Genomic DNA, 21531 nt, shown 5'->3' with positions numbered 1-21531 from the left:
AGAGATCTAATGAGTTCTTGAATCTTTATCTCATCCAAATATTTACTCTCCTCTATGGCTGTGACCTTAGTGCGGAAGCTTTCGGGTAAAGAATCTCAAGATCTTCCTCACCACCTTGGCATCTTCAATCTTCTCCCCAAGATTGAGCTTGGCAATCACTATCTCATTGAATCTCCCATAAAAGGAATCAAACAACACCTTGTCGCTCATCTTTACTTCTCTAAACCGAGTAGTGAGCATTTGAAACTTGGTGTCTTGTAAAACTCATTAGTAAAAACACCACAAAAAATAGCTTTAATCACTTTGTTATTAGTGTTTACCAAAGCAAAAGCAGCCTTATCCCATTCAGATTTGGTCGTAGTGGGTCTTACATATCCATTCTCAACTGAATCCCACACCGTCTCGTCAATGGCACAAAGAAAAGCATGCATATGTACTCCAAAAATCATAGTTACTCCCATTAAAGTAGGAAGGAACATTAAGGGATTGAGATTTATCCATCTCACTTGGGGTTTAAGATCACACTAGGATAATAAAATCTAATAAGTGTACCCGCTCTGATACCAATTGAAAGCTCGAATTTCTGCAAAAACACAAGAGCTTGTTCAAACCCCCAATTAAAAATTACGGCTAGATAGCTTTTACTCTAACTTATACTAAGTGCGGAACAAGAGTAAATACGCATAAAGAACCGTTATCACTACCCTAAGCCATATTCATCCATTGTCAACAATAAAATGAAAGCTTAAAGAGTAAGGAAGAGAGATGCAAACACAATATAACACTGAGACGTGTTATCGAAAAGGAAACCGAAGAACTCAGCGAAAAACCTTTTCGTGACCCTCCAAGTCGAAATCGATCCACTAGAGAATAAAATTGGAGCACACAAATAACAAAAGACCCTCCAAACCTAGTCTACCCCATGTAATTGAGCCCTCCAAACTCCTACTACCAACTGACTTCTCAGAACCTTATCTTCTCTAACTTTTCAGATCCCACAATTCAACCCAATTGCATCAACCAATGAATGGCTCCTTCCAATACTTCCTAGTAGCACCAAAATCTCACTTTACACTCAGAATGGATGTGGTAAGTGTTTGAGCTAGCAACCTCTTAAAGATATAGAGACGGAGAGGTAGAAGTTGAGGAAAACCACAAGAAATTGTGTAGATGATTGTAGATAATGAGAGTATATATAGTGTGGGTAAAGACATGATAAAGCAAAACATAACCTTTTGCCAAATAGAGAGTTGCATGGGTCCTTCGCAGGTTGGACTTACTCACGAGACACTCACGAAATATCCAGCCTGGCACGACTTTTCATCTTCCAGTCATGTGCTTTACACGAGGCTCTTTTCGCGGGTAAGTTTCTTGCGAGACAGTCGCAAGCCAGTCGCGAAATCCAACTTGCTCATCCTTTGAAGCTTGAGTTTTTACTAATCTCTCATACTCAGCCCTTACAATTAATCCCACATACATACAGGGAAAATGATTTAAGAAATTACAATCAAATTTGACATGAAATTAAAGCCAACACAACATAGTTGGAAATCACAACTTTACAATCTTCCCAACAGTCATTATATCCAATCTAATAGTCGTAGTCTAGCTCAGTGAGCTAGCACCTTTTTCGTTGGATTAGTAAGAACTAAGAACCGGCATCAAAAATCAAGCAAATTGCATATAACTGAAAGGGCAGGACGAGACAAGTCATTGGTTTGTGCTTAGTTCTTTCATGCTTGATTGGCAGAGGTCAATCTCTTTTATTTACCTTAAAACTTAAAGAATGATTCATGCCTTAAAGAATGATTCATGCATTGTGGTAGTCTAATTCCTTATTGATTAATAACTAGATGCTGTTGAATTGCATCTTTGATCACTGAAATGGTTAAACTTAATGTCAACATTCTTAGTTCTAGCTATTACTTGAAATACTTTTGACAATTATCACTTGATGACAACCATACGAGCAATTAAATGTTGAAGTGAAAATTGGAAAACTAGGAAAGAAACAACTGCAAGAATCTCTGGTCACCATCATCAGTCCAGAACACTCCTGTGCATATGGTCAGAAAGCCTGTATGGAAACAACATAGCTGAAGGGATTGACCGCAACACCACATTCATTGATGATAGGTCTTGCTAGAAAGTTGGTTTCCAGAACTTGAGAATTCATTATTGTTCTCCACAAAGAACAATAGCCAGCCCCAGTTACAGTCAGAGGTATAGCAACAGTCCAGTTTGACAAGTGCATCCAATGAAAGCCAAATTAACTGTTAAAGTCACCTAAGAACTTAAAAGAGGGTATTAATCCTATAACCTGACAAACATATGAGCAACTACATGAATTGAAAATGAAAAACTAGGAAAGAACAACTGCAAGAATCGCTAGTCATCACTCATCAACATCAGTCCAGAACACTCCGGAATAAATTAATGGATACAACTTGGATGCATTGACAGCAATACTAAATTTATAGATTGATGTCTTGCCAGAACTCTCAAGTTCATGTGTATTCTGCAGAAAGAACAATAGCCAGCCACTGTCAACATTATTGCAACAGTCCAGTTTGAAATGTTAGATGCATCTAATGAAAGCCAATGAGAGGATGCTCATCTCCTATATGTTGGGAAAATGTATGCTGTCTTCCTTACCATTTATCAATCTTCCAAAGTTATTGCCAAAGAACCCTCTTCTTGTAAATTAATGGCTTTAAAACGCGGAAACAAACTTATCACAGTCATTATTTATTCTGGGGACTGATATCTCAAGCCATGTCCCGCACATTGCTTGAAGCTTCCCTTGTTGAGAGACATGAGCAATGGATGGCTCAGTATGGATGCAACCATCTAGACAATACAGAGAGAAAAGTATTTCAAGGACAACATAGAATACATAGACAAACTCAATAATGAAGGGAATCAGACTTTCAAGCTATGTGCCAATGAATTTGCAGACTTAACAAATGAAGAATCCGTTTCCTCTCCTGCTGGAAACAAGATTTCCAACCAAACAAATTCTCTCGAAACAATAACATTCAAGTACAAAGACCTGACCAGAATTCCAATGACTATGGATTGGAGAGAGAAAGGAGCTATTATGAAATGGTTTGTTAAAACCTTGAGAGAGATAATGGAGAAACACTCAACTTGAATTGTTGGGAAGGGTTCACTGACTTTTATATAATGCAAGAAGAACCTGTACAAGGCAATTGAATCTATACACGGCAAGTCTACTATATCAAATCCCTAAAATAATGATAAACTATATAGAGGCAAAATATGCAATAGTGCCGTTGACTATGTCTTGCCATATTGATCCCAATCTGGTGCTGGCAGTGGCTCCTTACAGTTAGAATGAATTGTTTCCTTATTATTCTTAACATATTACATCCATTAGGAAACAAGACCACTAGGGTAAGAGGATCGCATTATCTGAAACTCAAAATTTTATTTTCAACTCCCGCACTTCTTGTTGTCCTAACAAGATTTCTGTTATGGTTGATTTTTATGCATGCAGAATGTTGCTGGGCCTTTTCAGCAGTGGCAGCAGTAGAAGGGATCATCCAAATCAAAACTGACAACTTAATCTCTATGTCTGACTATTGGACTGTGCTGTGGAAGGCAATCATGGCTGCCATGGTGGCCCCATGGATAATGCCTTTTCGTATATAATACAAAACATAGGACTAGCCACTGAAGAAAATTACCATATGAGGCTATAAGTAAAACTTGTGACCAAGAAAAGAAATCTATTTATGCAGCTTACATAAGTGCATTTGAAGACGTACCTTCTAATAATGAGAAGGCATTACTACAAGCAGTGGCCACCCAGCCAGTTTCAATTGCCATCGAGGCTTATAGTCATGACTATAAGTTCTACACCAGCAGTGTTTTCACAGGAGAGTGTGGACCAATTTAAACCATTTTGTTATTGCAATTGGGTATGGAACAAGTGATGATGGTACCAAGTATTGGTTATTGAAGAATTCATGGGGAACCAACTGGGGTGAGAGCGGCTACATGAAGATTCACAGAGGTACTGGAGCTCCAAAAGGTCTCTATCGCCTTAACAGGAAGGCTTCCTATAAAAAATAGTAAAATAACTCAAAAAAAAAAGTAGTCCAATGGTTGACAGATCACGTCACCTATAAGTAAAGCTCTGTTTTACTTATCAAAAAAAGTATTGCTCTCTTTCGCTATAGCCTATATGTATGTTGCATTTGTAAAGACCGTAAAAATGCATGTATTGCTACTTGTAACATCTTTTTTAGATAGGTGAACTAAATAATAATATTTAATTTTAAATTTCTTCTTAAATACTTGAACCCCTAACTCTTACTCCCACACCCTACAAACTCTTATACTTGTGGAGTAATCACCACACTAAAAACACACAATACTTGTAATATCAAATTCTAAAGTTAATAATAAATAAGCCTAATAGCTATTTTTCCCATAAATAGATAGTATTTTCTTCAGAATTTGGCACGTTAAAGTAGTCATAGGCCTAAGTTAGGTCTGAAGTATTGACAAGACAACCTAATCTGAGCTAGGAATGATACAAGTGAGGTTTCAAAAAACTTTTAAGAGCAAAAAACATTATAACAGCATTAAGAACATCTATTTTGTTTTCTTCATTTTTAAATGGTGGAGCTACTAATAACTTTTCCATATTAGTCAATGTAGTCTTTTTTTTTTTTTTTGGTGAATAAAAAATGGGTAGAAGGGGACGACCATTGTGGCTTCTCTACATGGGCATGACCATAGTAACATCCTACCTACTTCCGGACGAGACCCCATACTCTCGATTTGTGTGAGAAACTCATTTATTTTTCGACTGTTTGGAATGGAGATGTGATATAAGAAACATCAACACACAGCTAGTTGTTTGAGGCTTGAACCCAAGTCCTAAGACTTATTAGCCCAGTATCTTACCAACTAGACCACCCGAATGTTGGTTACGAGTCAATGTAGTCATAAACCTATTCTAATTAGATTGTAGTTTGTACATAAGAATTGCATGTGCGTCTAGAATCTATAGAAGGTACAAAGAAGGCCAATACATTTCTAAGAAAAAGAGTAGAAGTCCACAGCGGAGCATGCGATCATGATAATTCTATCATAAGCTCCAATGCAATGAAAAGTGTTTAATAACTTCAAAGAGAAATGACCTCTTATTTATATTCCCAGCATTTAAGTATTACATTTGAATGACGATTTGAACTAAGCAGTTATATAAGTATCTAGCTAACTACTACCTATCACTTATATACGTATGATACAAATGCATGTATATGTATCCAGAAAAATTGCAAGTAAATAAAAAATATTAATAAAATAAAAATAAACAATTATAAAAATTAAATCAAATTCTGCACACCATTCGGAAGCCTCTTTCCTTTGGATTTATTTTGTGTCTGGTGTTTATTTGTGTTTATAGAATCAGAGTAGAATAGGTAGGACATGTTGCCTACAGCTACTGTTTTTATTGTTTTTTTGATGACCTTAAGAAGTTAAATATCTAACAAAAACATAAATCATATAGCACAATTACTTCACACAAAACAAGGTAAAAAAATAGAAAAACTTTTGCAATTTTAGGAGTGTAAGATTCCCCAAATTTGTCAAAGCTTCACCGAACAAGATTTGTTGGTAGGTATCCTTTTCTTCAATTGGCATGCTGGTGCAATTGCAATAATTGCAGCTTGTAATGGTGCAAAGCTATGCCCTAACCCCTAACCATTAAAACCCCAACAAAAGAATTGATAAAACCTGACATCACAACCTTCCTAATAAGATAACAAGATAAGATCTTCAAAGGGCATTGTGCCATTACCATGAAAGTGTCTTACGTAACTACCTAAGCTACAGTTATCTTATAAATGGACTACTAGTGCCTCGTTTACATGCACCAATACATTTCATCCATAAATGTGCCTCTTAAGTATGTTGATAGAATAGATAAGCAAGTCTATAAGTCAAATACACATCAACAAAACAGTTTCTTCTACAGTACCCTGCATTTTTACTAATTATATGAATTCAGGCAGAAATCATTGCATAAACAAACGGGAAAGCAGAAATATCACCGTTCATATCGGGGACATTTTAAGAGTGAAGCCATCGATTGCAATACTATGAAAAGGAAACAGGCATGTATGTATATTGCCTTACATCTCTTAAGAAGGAATTAAGATAAAACACCAAAAAAAAAATAGCAATATCATCATCATCGCAGATAGGAGATATCTTTAGTCCAACAGGGTAAGCAATTGGGCACAGTATTACTCAATGTGAGCTTTATGTTAAATTATGTGTAGTTACATTACAGAGGTTGAAGCACCACAAGTCTAACAAGATTTGTTACAAGAAAATATTTTGCATTGAAAAATATTAATGGAAACAACTAAAGATGAATCACACAATAACAGGAGAAGACAATGATGACAAAGAAAATGATTCCAGTTACAACAAATTTTACAAATGAGAAATTACAATAGGCATCATTACATATAAGCTTGAAATTTGACCAAGTCCACATGTATGAACTACTAGACACCATTGCATATCATCTCATTTACCTACTAAAACTGAATCGGAAAGAGAAACAGTTAGGCTCACTTCCCACTGTTGGGATTGGACTTTGTGCAGAGGACCTTCCGTCCCTTGGCACGTCTGCGCTTCAAAACTGCTCTACCACTGGTGGTTCTCATCCGTCTACGGAAGCCATGAGTACGAGCTAGAGACTTACGTGACCTGTTCCTCTTTGTCTGACAAAGAGCATACTTCCCAGCCCTCACAACAAGGCTGTGGCGTCTCACTCTTCTGACCCCAATATTGGGAATCAAATCCAAACCCAAAGATAAACCTGTTAATCAAAAACCAAAACAATTTTCACTCCTGAAGAAAATTCATTAAGGCTTCCCAATTCATGTTTTTGCTTTTTGATAACATAGGGAACACTTCTAAAGAAGAGCCCATTGGACTCGCCTCTAGACAATATAACCTATGGGCAACTAACTCCACCTGTGAGAACAAGTTGCTAGGTAATCTAGGGGCATTCACCCTTGACATGCTAAGCTGTTTATGCTCATGCCCAGCAGCATTCTTAAATCAACATTTGACACTGTAAATGATGGCTAAAAGAAGCGATTTCAAGAGAATAAGACAAGCATTACTCTCTCTCCAAATTTTTCTGCTGCACACGCAAAAGTTAAAAGAGTTTCCAATAGCTCTACACTCTCTACATGTTTTTCCATGATTCCATTTATAAAATTATGTTCAACTACAAAAAGGAGGGGGAAATCTACTTGTTATGACTTAGAAAAGGAAGTGTCTTTGTTACATTTGACAGCGGAAGTGCAGTTTTTTATCTTTTCCAATCAAGTAAAGATTTCCTCTTCATAACAGAAAATACAACCCCATCAAATTCAAGAACAAATATTTGACAAATATAACCACACCCACCACACACACACGCGCGCACACACACACACACACACACACACAAAAACCAACAACAACAACAAAAACAAAAACAAAAAAAAATACAAAATGAGTTTAAGCCTAAATTTCATATAAAAACACGTAAACTACGCCACATTTGGACAAAACCCATCACAATACCATTTATAGGACAAACGAAGAAAAGGCCATATCCCAGAATCACCAAATAGTATACATCACTGAAATTTGATAATTAAAGTGACAGTGAAATTTACCTGAGAAGGAAGAAGGGAAAGAGGGGGAGCAGGAGGGTAGAAAGGAGCAGTGAAGAAGCCCAGAATGAGAGGAGGAATTATGGGACACTCTGACTGAGGTCCTAGTTGTTGAACTTGACCCGGCAAGGAATGTGAGTGAAGCTGAAGGAATACAAGTTTGTCTCCCTCCTACTCCTACTCCTACACATGAAAGCCCAGGTGAGGAGTACGATGATAGCACTGTCATCGAAGCCATTCTCCAATTTTTCTTCACTGCCTCTGCCCTCTCTTTCTCTAGTTTTGTTTGAAGATGATGAGGTTACCTTATCGAGTCAGTTTACAAACACGTCACGGATCCCTTTTTGGGTCGGAGTTAGAGAGACAGTGGGACAAAGTGGGCTTAGAAGCCAATCAACATTCAGACCCTCAGTCTCACATTTTAGGCCCATAAGCCAACCTTAAAGACCTGAAGATGGAGACCCAATACACCCAACCCAACCAAAACAAAATGGTTTATTTAATACTGAGCCATGTAAGACAAAAATGGGAAATTTTGGCCTTGTTTGAAGGGTGGAAACACTATCACTCATCACTCAAATACCATCACTTATCACTCAATCATTCATCACTTATCACTTAAAAATCCCCAAGTTACACCCTAAGCATGTTCGGCACTACAACCTAGTTAGAGTTTTCATTCTCAAAACTCAAAATACTCACCTTTATGTGAGACCCACTAACTGAGCATTGTGTCTACTCACAGTTAGGCTACCCACATGATGGAAGAACCCCAGACCCATTTCACCTCTTTTATTCCCTACGTCTAGACGTGGCAAAACGGGTCAGACCCGATTTTTTTGACCCGAAGCAAAAACGGGTTGACCCGTGACCCAACCCGTGTTTTTTGCAGGTCAACCCGACCCGACCCGAACTTGAACCATTTTTTAACTTTTTTTTGTTGGTAAAAAAAAAAAATTAAAATAATATTGGTTTAATTGTTTGTTGTGAGTTTTAAGGAAACAATTGATACATTTACATAACTACATGCAAATTAATTGAAAGATGAATGGTTGAGCATTCTGTAATGAGTAAATATTTTTAGATATCAAATAGCAAAGTACATATCAAGATAATCTAGTTACAATAGAATTAAAAATATAGATTTAAAATTGTAGACATGTGTGAGAAACATTCACAAGTGTGAAAATAGTGAAACCAAAGTATCAAATTAGTATAAATTATGAATGCTTATACCTATTTTTTAACAATTTATGTCCAAAATAAACGGCATTTCAAAATAAATTATGATATTTTCTAGAATGTGTGTTGCTTAACAATGATATGATATTCATAAAAGAAATCATGTATAAATAAGTAAACAATCAAATTTTAATGCATATATCAAATTGAAATAGAGTGTCAACCACAATTGATAATAGATTATAAAATTAATTTTCAAAATTGTAAATTTCTTATATGTTTTTATTCTTTTTCAAATGAGTTATACAATAAGTCATTTGTAATTTTGTTTTATATTTTGGGATGTTGATATTATGTAGAAATAAAACTTGTGTATTTGTTTTACTTATCTTTGTGTCATTTTGTTTTAGATAGCAATGTTGGGATTTGTATAATTTTAAAATTATTGAATAAGTATTAATAAGTTTAACTGAGTTCATTTTTTATATAAGTGGTGAATTCAAAATTCAAAGCAATGCATTTTACATCAAGTAATTTGTTGCATGACTTTCCAAATGGCAAATACATGTTGTTTTATTTATAAAAAAAAATTAAAAAAAAAAAAATCATGTGAAAAATACGGGTCAACCTAACCCGATCCAACCTGACCCGCAACCTGATTGAATAGAATCCCTTTTTAACCCGCTTAAAATGGCCCTTTTTGACTCACAACCCATTTGACCCGCAACCCGATTGACTCGACCCGACCCGCCCGTTTTGCCATGTCTACCTGCGTCCATCTAATTTTTTCACCCTAGTTTTTTGTGTACCATGGATGATCCAAATATGCATTAAACACTCATATGTTCACCTTTTATTCCCTGCGTCCATCTATTTGGTCAATTTGTCAATCTGCACTTCTAGAGTTTGGGAATAAAGCTACATGGCCAAACATCCACATAAGAAACTCAGAAAACCGAAACCAAACCCAAAAACCCAATGTGAAAAGGAAAAAAAAAATTAATAGAAACCAAACCCAGAAATCTAATATGAAAAAAAAAAAAAAAATGAAACCAAACCCAAAAACCCAATGTGAAAAGGAAAGAAAAGAGGGAAAAAAAAAAAAAGAAAAAGAATAGAAACCAAACCTAGAAACCCAATATGAAAAGGAAAGAAAAGAGGGGAAAAAAAGAATAGAGAAACCAAGCCTAGACCTAACGTGAAAAAAATAATAATAATAATAAAAAATAAAAAAAATAAGGACTAAGTTATGATGAGTTGCTTGGGAAGAAGAAGAGCAAAAAGAAAAATCAAAGAACAAAGAAAAAAAGAAGTCTAGTAATGAGAGAGAAGAGAGCTATTAGGGAGTGGGCTGGATTTGACAACACACAAACGTGGGACCCATTAGTTGAGTGAAATTACGAAAATGCCACCATAACTTTATTTCCATAACTCAAAAACACCTAAAACTTGTTTCCAGTTTTTGTAACTTATTACTAAAATATGTGAGAATTGAGTGATGAAAACAAATTTAGAAAACAAAGCCAAACAAGTTGATGCTATGTAGGTCCCATCATTTTTTAATGATGAGTGATGGAAACATAGAAATCCAAATTATAACTCCTTTTACCTATCGAGGTCCATTTATCCTTCGGGATGGAAATGCTCGTCAAATTCATTTACCCTTTGAGTTGGAAAGTACTCATTAGATCCATTTACCCTTCAGGATGGAAGTGCCCATCAGGTCCTGTGTGTACCTAGAACGGTCTCCACCAAAGTAATGGGGTCACAATTTATTTATTAGTGGGTTAACTCTCAATCCTATAACTTAGGCCCAAAACATGCCTTAATTCCTCTGTGTTTCCTCCAGTGTTTCCCAATATTTTCCCTCTCTCTCACACTCCCCCCCACCCCTCCCCTCGATTTTTTTCCCCACCCCCTAGCATTTACCCACTTCCCCTTTTTATAGTCTCCATTTAATGGGATGATCATCATTGTTACCGTACTTCGCACACATTCCTACGTTCATTAGAATCCTAAGGGATCCTCACGACTTTAGAGGATTCTCTTGGAACTTGTTCTAGATGTCGAATGGTGTTCAAGAATGGTTTCCCAATAGCACTACCAACCCTCAGTTACCAACCTCACTAGATTCGTGTCTCACCCTGACTATGGCATTATCAATCACAGTTTAGCCGACCATTCAAAACCTCCCTAGTTGTCATCTCCTTGGCCAAGGTCCTAACCTCGGGATTGGACCCATCGTAACAAGGCCCAAGCCTGATTATCTCTCTACATACCAAGTTTAATTTGTCTAATGGGCCTTGGGCTTTATGTTGGGTTTTGATTAAGTGGGCAAACATGGTCATCGTGGGCAAACATGGTCGCCCGGGCCTAACTCATCCACAGGTCCATTTACCCTTCAAGTTGGAAAGTAACCATCAGGTCCATTTACCCTTCAGGTTCCATTTATCCTTCAAGTTCCATTTACTCTTCAAGATGGAAATGCCCTTCAAATCCATTTACCTTTCGAGATGGAAAGTAATTTGGGTCCATTTACCCTTCAGGTTTCATTTACCTTTTGGGTTGGAAATGCCCCTCAAGTCCATTTACCCTTTAGGTTGGAAAGTACCCATCAAGTACATTTACCCTTCAGGATGGAAAGTAACCATCGGGTCCATTTACCTTTTGGGATGGAAATGCCCCTCGAGTCCATTTACCCGTCGGGTTGGAAAGTACCCGTCGAGTCCATTTACCCTTTGAGATAGAAGTGTCTGTTAGGTCCATTTACCATTTAGGATGGAAGTACCCGTCTAGTCCATTTACCTTTCAAGTTCCATTTACCCTTCAGGTCCATTTACCATTTGGAATGGAAATGCCCCTCGGGTACATTTACCCTTCAGGTTGGAAAGTGCCTGTCGAGTCCATTTACCATTTGGGTTGGAAAGAAACCGTTGGGCCCATTTACCCTTTGGGATGAAAATGCCCCTTGGGTCCATTGGTTGGAAAGTACCCGTCGGATCCATTTACCCTTCAGAATGGAAGTGCCCGTCGGGTCCATTTACCCTTCAGGTTCCATCTACCCCTCGGGATGGAAATGCCCTTCAAATCCATTTACCCTTCAAGATGGAAGTGCCCGTCGAGTCCATTTGCCCTTCGGGTTCTATTTACCCTTCAAGTTAGAAATGCCTTTTGGATCCATTTACCCTTCAGGTTGGAAAGTATCTGTCAGGTCCATTTACCCTTCGAGATGATTATAACACGACATCGGCCATGCTCTCCACCCACATTCACTATCGGGTAGGAAAGTACCTGTTGAGTTACCTAATACTGATAATGGATTACACTAAGTCCCACACCATTTACGTGTTCCCCACTTATGCATCTTTATATGGAAAGAACTTGCACATTACATCCAAAGATCCTTTTACATATTTGTATCCTCCTAGTATGAGACGTAGAGCCCTAAGATCTCAGAACGTTAACTTCATATCTTTCATACAAGGAAAAATCCTATGTTAATGGGATCTTGGTCAGCCCTACACTACTATATAAGCACCAAGTCTCCTCTTCTTCAAGGTACATAAAAATTCCCTAGCTCTCACACTTTTGAGTTATTGGAGATTCTTCTATCATTAACTTAGCCTTCGGAGGGTCTTTAGCCAGCACCTCATTGGTGCTCTTTGTAGGTTCTTCACCCTTTTGTTTTTCAGGTAATCGATTGACATGCGTGTGGACGATCAACTCATTGACGATTTTTTTTTGCATCATCATAGCTCAAATGGTAGAGTGCTCACTTTGCATGCTCTGTACAAGGTTTGATCCCTTGTATCTCCAAATATTGTTGTTTACATAAAATCACTCTTCCATTTTTTTTTTTTTTTTTGTGTGTGTGTGTTACATTGTTGTCCATACCTCCCATGTTTTAAAGAAGAAATTCTCATGCTATCCTTATATATGACCTTCACTTTGGATGCTATTTGGAACTTGAGAAATTGAATTCTACACAATGGTAACCAAGCTAACATTATTCCTATTGCTAGGAACATTGAAAATAGGTTCTAAGAATTTGCTTTTGCAATAGGTTGGATCAAGTTGAGTGCAGATGCTGCAATCGCTCATGACTTTTCCACTTTGGATGTAGTAGCTAGAGATGATAATGGAGAAATCATTCAGATATGGGCTTAAACTTCATGAGTTTTGCTCTCCCTTACAAGCTAAGGTTGCAGCAATTCTATAGGCTCTTCAAATTGCTCTTGAGAAAAAAAAAATGGGATCAACTTATTGTGGAAGGGGATGCAAAAATTTGTATCAACTCTCTAGTGCCTATGAGTTTAAAGGGAAAGCAAGTGCCCTTGTCCATCTCCACCTTATGCATGCTTATACTACATTCAGTATGCTTATATATATATATATATATATATATATAATGACACTCTTGTATAGTTTTAGACACAATATAGAATACATAATTTTTCTTTTTCTTTTGTTAATAATGTGATGTGAAAGTGATTATTTACCCTAATCATAATCAATCACTTCAGCAAGTAATGTCCATAGAAGAATGAATCTTTGAATGCTATATGACTGAATTAAAAGCTCTGCAGATTCAAAGCAATAAAATGGCAATTTATAGTCAATGTAAAATTAAGGTAATGGAATGATAACCCTCAGGGCCGGCTCAAGGCCTAGGCAAGTTAGGCCTAGGCCTTAGGCCCCACCAAAAAACAAAAATTTTCTTAGGAAAAAAGGCCCCACTTTTAATAGTTAAAATCTCAAATTTTTATAAAACTATATATATTTTCTAAAGATTGTACATTTTTTTTATTAGTGATGTTAAAGATACTACAAATTTTATTATTAGCTTACAAATTGTCATGTTATTAATCACAAAAAATTGATATAAACATTCATTAGTTAAATTGATGAAGTTCATCAATGAGAGACAATGTCACATTATATTTTGAACATTTTATAGTGCTTTTAATTAGCGCATTTTTCTTTTTCATTTCTATTAAGACTCTCAAATTACGAGACCAATAGAACCTTAACTCAATTGAAACCCTAAAATATTTCAAAAAGATGTTGCAAATGTGTTAAATCATTAATTATAGATTAATCTCTCCTGATAGTTTGAGACTTTAATTTTTGTAAACTAATATCCTACAAAACCACACACCAAATAATATCTATCTCTCTCTCTTAAAATCAAAATATAAAATTAAAAATTAGATTACAACTTTATTTAACTATGCATCGTCTTATATCCAAAATAAAGTATTTTTTTCAATCGCAATATATTTTTATTTCTTTTTATTAATATTTATAATTCAACTATGATATTCAATTATCTATATGAAATTAACATTAGTCTAGTTGGTATTATTTATGTATTTAATGTATCAAATTAACCTTAATTTGATTAGTATTAAATAATTTTGTTTAATTAATATTTACATATTAAAGGCTCCGCATAAATTTTTTGCCTTAGGTTCCAAATTATGTTGGGTCGCCCCTGATAACCCTAGTGAAAGTGATGTTACATTAATTATAATTTGTCACCTCGTCAAGGTATGGAAAAAGTTGTAAATTTTATTTATATCTATAACATCGTTTCATTCAAAAGGGTTTCATATTAGACCATAAAGGTTTGCAATCACAATGTTTGTTATCTACAAATGGTAAGTTTTAGACCCATAAAATTTACTACTTATGATGGAAATCTTTTGGAATCTGAAATAATTGTTTAAGATTGACTGTATAGTTTGAGCTCAAGTGTCTTAGATCTATGTTATCAAGGTGCAATCTTTAGCAACAAATTAAAGGAACTGACACCACTCCAATAAGATAGAAATATGGTTGAACCAATACCTTGATGCTATGGTTTGCATTGTAGTGATCCACTAATTAGTTCATGATAAGATACATTTGGGGTTGCGATATATCTTGCATGTCGTGAGGTTGAAGTCAAGGAAATGCATCCAATTCAATAATTAAATGAGTGTTTCTCCTTTCTTTTTTGTTCCCTAGCTAAGATATCGAACTAACGAAAGTTGGGTATCATTATTGATAAAGACTACGTGCTAGATCCCACGTGTAAGTGACCACATTTATGAAAAAGCAAAGCAAGTGGGTTACTCTCTAGCTGCAGCCCAATATATTAGCCCATTGTTAACTGTAGCTCACCCTCACTCTTCCAAAATAAAAAATTCTCCAAAATAAACTATATTACGATTATTATCACAATTTATGGGTTAAAATAAATCAACTAGTGAAATTTTTTATTATCAAATAAGAGATCTAGAATTTGAACTCCGTTTACTTAAAAATCAATAAATGTTTTGACTTTTTGATAAAGTATAATTCAATTATCATAGAACAAACATAATAGATTGAAAGGAAAATAATAAACAAAAGCAAACTACGTTATCACACAGGGTCAACACCTAGGCTCTTGGTGTAGAGCCTAAACTTTAATTTTGGTGGATAAAATATATTGGAATGATCATTATTGAACTAATTTAGTAGGTAGTTGCAGAAGCCCATCATATTAAAGTAAACTAAAAGAGAGGTTTATTGAAAGACATGCTCATTAGTAGAGCAATTTGGATTTTGACAATGTACACCTTAATTAGCTTCTTTTTCTTTTTTCTTTTTTTAAATTTTTTGGAAGGATCCCACTTGCCGACAATATTCAGCTAAAAATTGAGGTTGTGGATAGAAACAGTGTAAATCATACTAATGATGTTTTGCAAAATTTGCACATTTTCGATTGTCATTAAAAGATGCTCTTAGGGGCCCCCTAATGCTGCTTATACAAGTCGATTTCACAAAATAATTAGATGCACCAATAAAGTGGAAAAGAGACGTATTGTTTTTCCCTTTCTATTCTGCTAAATTATTTGGTGAAAAATTAAGTTCTTGCTAGCTAGGGGCAACCTTATTATATATGAGTGAGATATATCTAATATATATATATATATATATATATATATATGTTATACCTTCCTCTTCCTATACTATTTCTTTTGGTGAATGGTGAGGTGGCTATTAAAGTGTTAAAAAGGTTACATGTATATTTGGTATTAAAATTGAGATCACTCGGAAAATTATTAATGAATAAAAACAAAGTGCAGAAACACAAGCCACATTGATTGACTTTTTGTAGTAGTGAGCTGTACTGTGGTGCAGGATTGAAAGAACAGAAAGAAAGTGAAGGCTAGAAATTCCAATGCCCAATCATTTTGTTTCTCATTTAGAATTCTCTCATAAAATAGAACCCCCACATTGCCTCTTCTAAAAGTTTGGGGTCCCAATCCAAGGACAAGGAGTACCTATATATCATCTTTTAAATTAAAAACGGTATGATTTAGCTAAGTTAAGTTGCCTTTAGATGGAACTAAGCAATCTCTAATTATAGATGATGTAGACACTTTTTGTTTAAGTAGATAATGTGATGCAGACACACGTCATCATGACCAACAATATTGCCATCATTATCATCTCCAGCAACTTGTTTAAGTTTTACCGCTTTACTTTCAGCACAACTAAGAAGTGCGATGAAATTTTATTTTTGTTGCCAAATGTTATTATTATTATCATTTTATTTTTATAAATAGCGATGAAATTTATAAATAACTCTTTGGTGACTAAAAAAAAAAAATTGTTACTAATTTTCGTCACCAAAAATACATTTTGATTTTGTTGTATTGCATGTTCATCTTTGCTAAATCACTATCATGATCATCAAATTGATCACTCTCTCAACTCTCAAGACATTTCTTATCTAAAAATTTAAGAATTGGGAATATGTTTGGTTCAAATTTCCAACTTTTTGATGTTATGCCTCATTCTAAGGCAAGTAGCAAAAAGAATTACTAGCCTTTGAAATTTAACATGAGTGTGTATCATAAAAACATTAGACTAAATTGTAAACTATACCTTTAAATTACTTTTTTGTCCATCCATAACAACCAATTATAACCTATCACTTAAATTTGTTATAAAAATATTGTGAAAATAGCATTTTGGACAGCTAATTTGGTAATTTATGATATTTATTGAAAAAAAAGTAGTTTTCAGAATAATAATTCTTCAATAATGCAAACAAATGCAAATGACTTGTCATTGACGTCGATATGTGCTCTATCCTCTATGTACTCTTTCAAGAATGAAAAGCAGCCCAAAAATTAAAAGCAGTTTCTTTTTGCATATGCTGGTGAGTTGTGATCACCATTGATCTTCTTAATACCCTTAAATGTATATGAAACGCAATTTTCAAAGGCCAAACTACTAAAGCGACATTAGGCAAAAGTGGGTTACCATACAACGTAACACAATTATAAAAACCGTTGAACATGAATCTTCTTTCATTTTCAAATTTCAAGAATTTATTGTTTACTTGTCATTTCCCATGGTTAGTGAATACCTAATTTTAGAGATTGGACAGCTAATTTAGTAATTTATGATATTTATTGAAAAAAAGTAGTTTTCAGAATAATAATTCTTCAATAATGCAAACAAATGCAAATGACTTGTCATTGACGTCGATATGTGCTCTATGTACTCTTTCAAGAATGAAAAACAGCATAAAAATTAAAAGCAGTTTCTGTTTGCATATGCTTGTGAGTTGTGATCACCATTGGTCTTCTTATTACCCTTAAATGTATATGAAACGCAATTTTCAAAGGCCAAACTACTAAAGCGACATTAGGCAAAAGTGGGTTACCATACAACGTAACACCAAAGAAGTTCAGTTACGTTGATTAGCAAATGAGATTCCTTGAGGGGAAAGAGTCCAATTAATAAGGAATATCCTTTTAAAATGAGTAATGATAGTCTCACACTCTTTATTATACACTCATTACTATTCATCATACATTAATGCTATACAAGGATTTTAAAAAAGATTGCATACTAAAGGTCAGGCTTAGGTCTAGTGTTCAGTAATACTGGATCCGTTGAGATGATAACATGTGTCCACTTTTGGACACATGTTACCATCTGACCGGGTCCTGTGCACTAGATGCACTGGACCTATACAAAGTTCGCGTACTAATTATGCAATTGCGAGCGTATGATAAGATTTTCAGTTTCAAAATAAATAAATAAATAAAAACACTTCACAAAAAGGTTTTGTTGTGAATTGCAAGCATCCCAAAATTTTTTTTTTCTTGTGGTCCATATAAGTTCAATTTTTATTTTGAAAAATTTTCAACCTATGGTATCCACTCCTAATGATAGCTCTTTATTATCCAATCAAGATACTAATCAGTTTTTGGTGTAGGCAAAAATTAAATCTCAGATCACTTATTTGACTATCAGATATTTATTAAACTAACTAAAACTCACTATAAATTTCATTAATTATTAGTGATTACTATGATTAGCTCTTCAAAATGTACAGAGTATGAACACTAATGGACCGACGGTTCACCAACCCTAGAGATGGGACCAATATATGGTGGCGCACTGGACCTAGTGATCTTTGACAGAGTGTCATTTAGCCCGTTGCCTGAAAACCTCTCTGCCAATATGTATGGTGGTGGGCCGGATGGCTCAAAAGGTGCCTTGGATTTTTTCCTTTTACAATTTCACCAATCATCACCACCAAAATGAATTACATCCTTATATATCTAGCTTGGAGTCAATGTCAAGTTTGAAAAAATACCCATCAACTGAACCACTAAACGATCTAGTTGTTGCTCACCATGAGCAACTAGCGGAGCCCACCTTTGTTATTCTTCCTTGGCGGTTTCACAGTTCAATGTGCTCATAAGATATGTGGTTTTGATATTCACATTCATTGCCTTGAAGTGTTACAAAGTACAAACACCATAAATATTTTCTTCAATGATAACTTTCATTTCTGCATTATCCCAAAAAACAAAACATAGTGTGGGTTTCAGTTAGATTAATTTGTAAAATTTCTTGTGATTGAATAAGAGATTTAAAGTTCAATCATGCCTGTACAAAAACCAATTAGTATCTTAATTTGATGATAAAAGAGCATTTATTAGAAGTAGTTTTCTGAAATGTTAGTAGTCTAATTTTCAAAATTATCCTTTTTATGAAGAAAAAAAAAGATTCTCATCTAAAGTTTTATGGCCTCTCAAACTATAATAATGATGATAATAATATTTTAGTGGATCACTATCAATCTAGTTAATAGGTTCTTTGACTGCATATGTTAAGAATATTAAAATTTAATTATTAATTGTAATGCTCTTTTTTCTTTTCTTTTTTTTGTACCGACAAAAAGACACATTTATTAAAGAAGTTTGTTTTTCTTAATATTCATTGAAAATTAGATTTTCCATTTTAAAACGACAAATCAACCTTCTCAAACTTGGGTTACAACCTCATGCTCAGATGATGGTAAATTGGTTGGTAAAATAAAATTCAATTGATTCTCTAAATTGACCTAGCCCATAATGTGCTTTTTAAATTTCATTCACTTCTTATACTTGATGCCAAAAAATGGTATCATCACTTAGTCATTTTAAAATAAATCTCTCCATAATTTCAATCATCTATAATGCATGTCTAATCTAATGTATGCTAGTGAATTCTAGTTAACTCAATTGTTAAAATCTCTTATGATTGAATAAGAAATTTAGAGTTCAATCACTGTCTATCCCAAAAAATCAATTAGTATTTTGGATTGATGATAAAGTGCTATCATCAGACGTGGATATCATAAGTTAAAATTCTTTAAAAAAAAATAAAAAAAATCTAATGCACGCCGGACCAAATAATGTATATATTTCATATTTACATTGCTAACATAGGGTTTGACCATAAACAAAGAGTTTCATAGTGCAAAATTCAAATGTCCCGTGACATGCAGATCAATGTAATATAATAATTATATAAAGCTTTCACATTACACTATGACGAATCCATCCAAGATTTACAGCTTATGTCACGAAATAAGAATCATTGTTTTCTAGCACAAGTCATGTGGACCTTTCCTTCCTAGAAAAGATTCATCTCTCCCCCATAACCAAAAAGCTCTCTCTCCTTCGTCAAACCGTGTGCTCTCCTCTGCCACAACATGAAAGCTCACAATTATCACGATTTCCTCCTTCTTAATTATTTCTCACATTAATTTTGATTTTGAAATTTTACTAATGAGGCCCTCATTAGTAAAATTTCATACTAATTCACACAAAATAATCAAATTCATCAGTAAATTAGTTCCATCAAACTCTTTATATTCGTTACATTTGAATGTAAAAAAGTAGAATATTAAAACCCTGGCTTTTTAGAACCATATTAGAAATGAATTGTTGGTTCAATCTTTGAGTGTTTTTTTATTAGTATTTTTTATATATCTTAAATCAACCATTGAGTTATTAGTTCAATTAGTGGTTGAGGTTCAATAATTAATTTATTTAAAAAGTATCTAAGTAATTTAAATTATAAAAATACAAAAGATGCAATTTTTTTTTAGAAAAAATTGAGCACTAATTAATATTAAATTTGAGTAATACTAGAGATACAAAAATTTCATTTTTTTTTTTTTGAATTTATTGAGGTAGCAAGTTGCAATTAATACAACACCACTTTTACATTGACCCATCACTTACACAACTTTTTTTTTTTAATTTTTATATATAAATACAATAGAATTTTAATCTATGATGTCTACTATATAATGATTAATGCTCTTTATTATTAAGTAAAAACATCAATCAATTTATACAGCACTATACTGTGTATCCAAGAGTTAAGTCATTTTAGATATACACCACTGTCAATTTCTTTAAAACCTTCTCCCTTCTCCTCTCTCCCTGTGTGTGTGTGTTAAATACTTTGTATTATAAAAAATAAAAATAAAATAAAAAAAGTTAAACATCAATCACTTTATGGTACAGGTGGAATTCGATCCCCATCACTTGTACAACTTTTAACTTTTATTATGTAATAATCATAATATGTTATCTTATAAAAAAAATTGTGAAATTTTTTGTGTCATTAAATTCATTGATTGAGTTCATTAGATTTAAACATGACGATGACAACAAAAACAATAAAGATTGATATTTTGACCAAAAGCCTATAGTTCAATAGCATAATCTACTCTAATTAATTTATTAGGAGAACTGGGATTCAAAATTTCCCTATTCATATAAAAAAAATATTAAATAGATGTTTTGGCTAGTCATTTCAATGTCTCAAATTAAAGGAAATCTATTTTGATAAGAATGAAATATTGAAAGATATAAGTGCTAAAATACTGTTTTCTCTCACCCACCGCATGATGACTCAAATTAACATCAATTAATTATAGTTTTTTAACACATTAATTATTTAATTAATCATATGACTTGTTTATAAAAATAATCACTCAAACTAACACATAAATGAATATTTTCCACTTTTTAAATTTATTTTTTCTGTTTTTTGAGGAAGAGATTATTTGTCACCAAAGAACTAGAGTTTTTTGATTTAATGTTTTTTCCCCCTTTTTTTTCCTCTATGTTCATTCCAAAATCCACATGATATTCAATGGTTCGACAAAAAATAGGTAATGGTTCCAACAATGATATGAAGTATAAACTCAATCCAGATTGAGCAAGGAGCCAATGATTCATTATATTACTAAACACTTTCCCAAATAAAGCGTGACACACGCAGTGAGATA

The 21531-nt window shown here is 34.0% G+C and overlaps 1 protein-coding gene and 1 long non-coding RNA gene across 2 annotated transcripts; both read right to left on the bottom strand.

The window, feature by feature from the left end:
• Window positions 1–2269: 2269 nt before the first annotated feature.
• On the bottom strand, window positions 2270–3771 carry LOC115992236. The gene is made up of 2 exons (XR_004092448.1): window positions 2656–3771; window positions 2270–2518 (listed from the first exon to the last, which is right to left on the bottom strand). It is a non-coding gene; the product is annotated as an uncharacterized LOC115992236 (long non-coding RNA).
• A 2531-nt stretch (window positions 3772–6302) lies between these two features.
• LOC115988487 (50S ribosomal protein L34, chloroplastic) lies at window positions 6303–8045 on the bottom strand. The gene is made up of 2 exons (XM_031112056.1): window positions 7725–8045; window positions 6303–6871 (listed from the first exon to the last, which is right to left on the bottom strand). Exons 1-2 carry the CDS (start codon window positions 7957–7959, stop codon window positions 6621–6623), a joined length of 486 nt encoding a protein of 161 aa, XP_030967916.1. The 5' UTR covers window positions 7960–8045; the 3' UTR covers window positions 6303–6620.
• Between the last annotated feature and the right edge of the window lie 13486 nt (window positions 8046–21531).

This window comes from Quercus lobata, chromosome 5, assembly GCF_001633185.2.
Source record: "Quercus lobata isolate SW786 chromosome 5, ValleyOak3.0 Primary Assembly, whole genome shotgun sequence".
In the NCBI taxonomy this organism is placed as follows: Eukaryota; Viridiplantae; Streptophyta; class Magnoliopsida; order Fagales; family Fagaceae; genus Quercus; species Quercus lobata.
This window is presented reverse-complemented; position numbering and strand designations above follow the sequence as displayed.

Bases quoted from the DNA above. Each gene is read 5' to 3' on its own strand.
- LOC115988487 (XM_031112056.1), bottom strand. From the start codon at position 7,959: ATGGCTTCGATGACAGTGCTATCATCGTACTCCTCACCTGGGCTTTCA. The intron at 6,872-7,724 runs GTAAATTTCACT...TTTGATTAACAG, and splicing joins TTTCCCTTCTTCCTTCTCAG to GTTTATCTTTGGGTTTGGAT.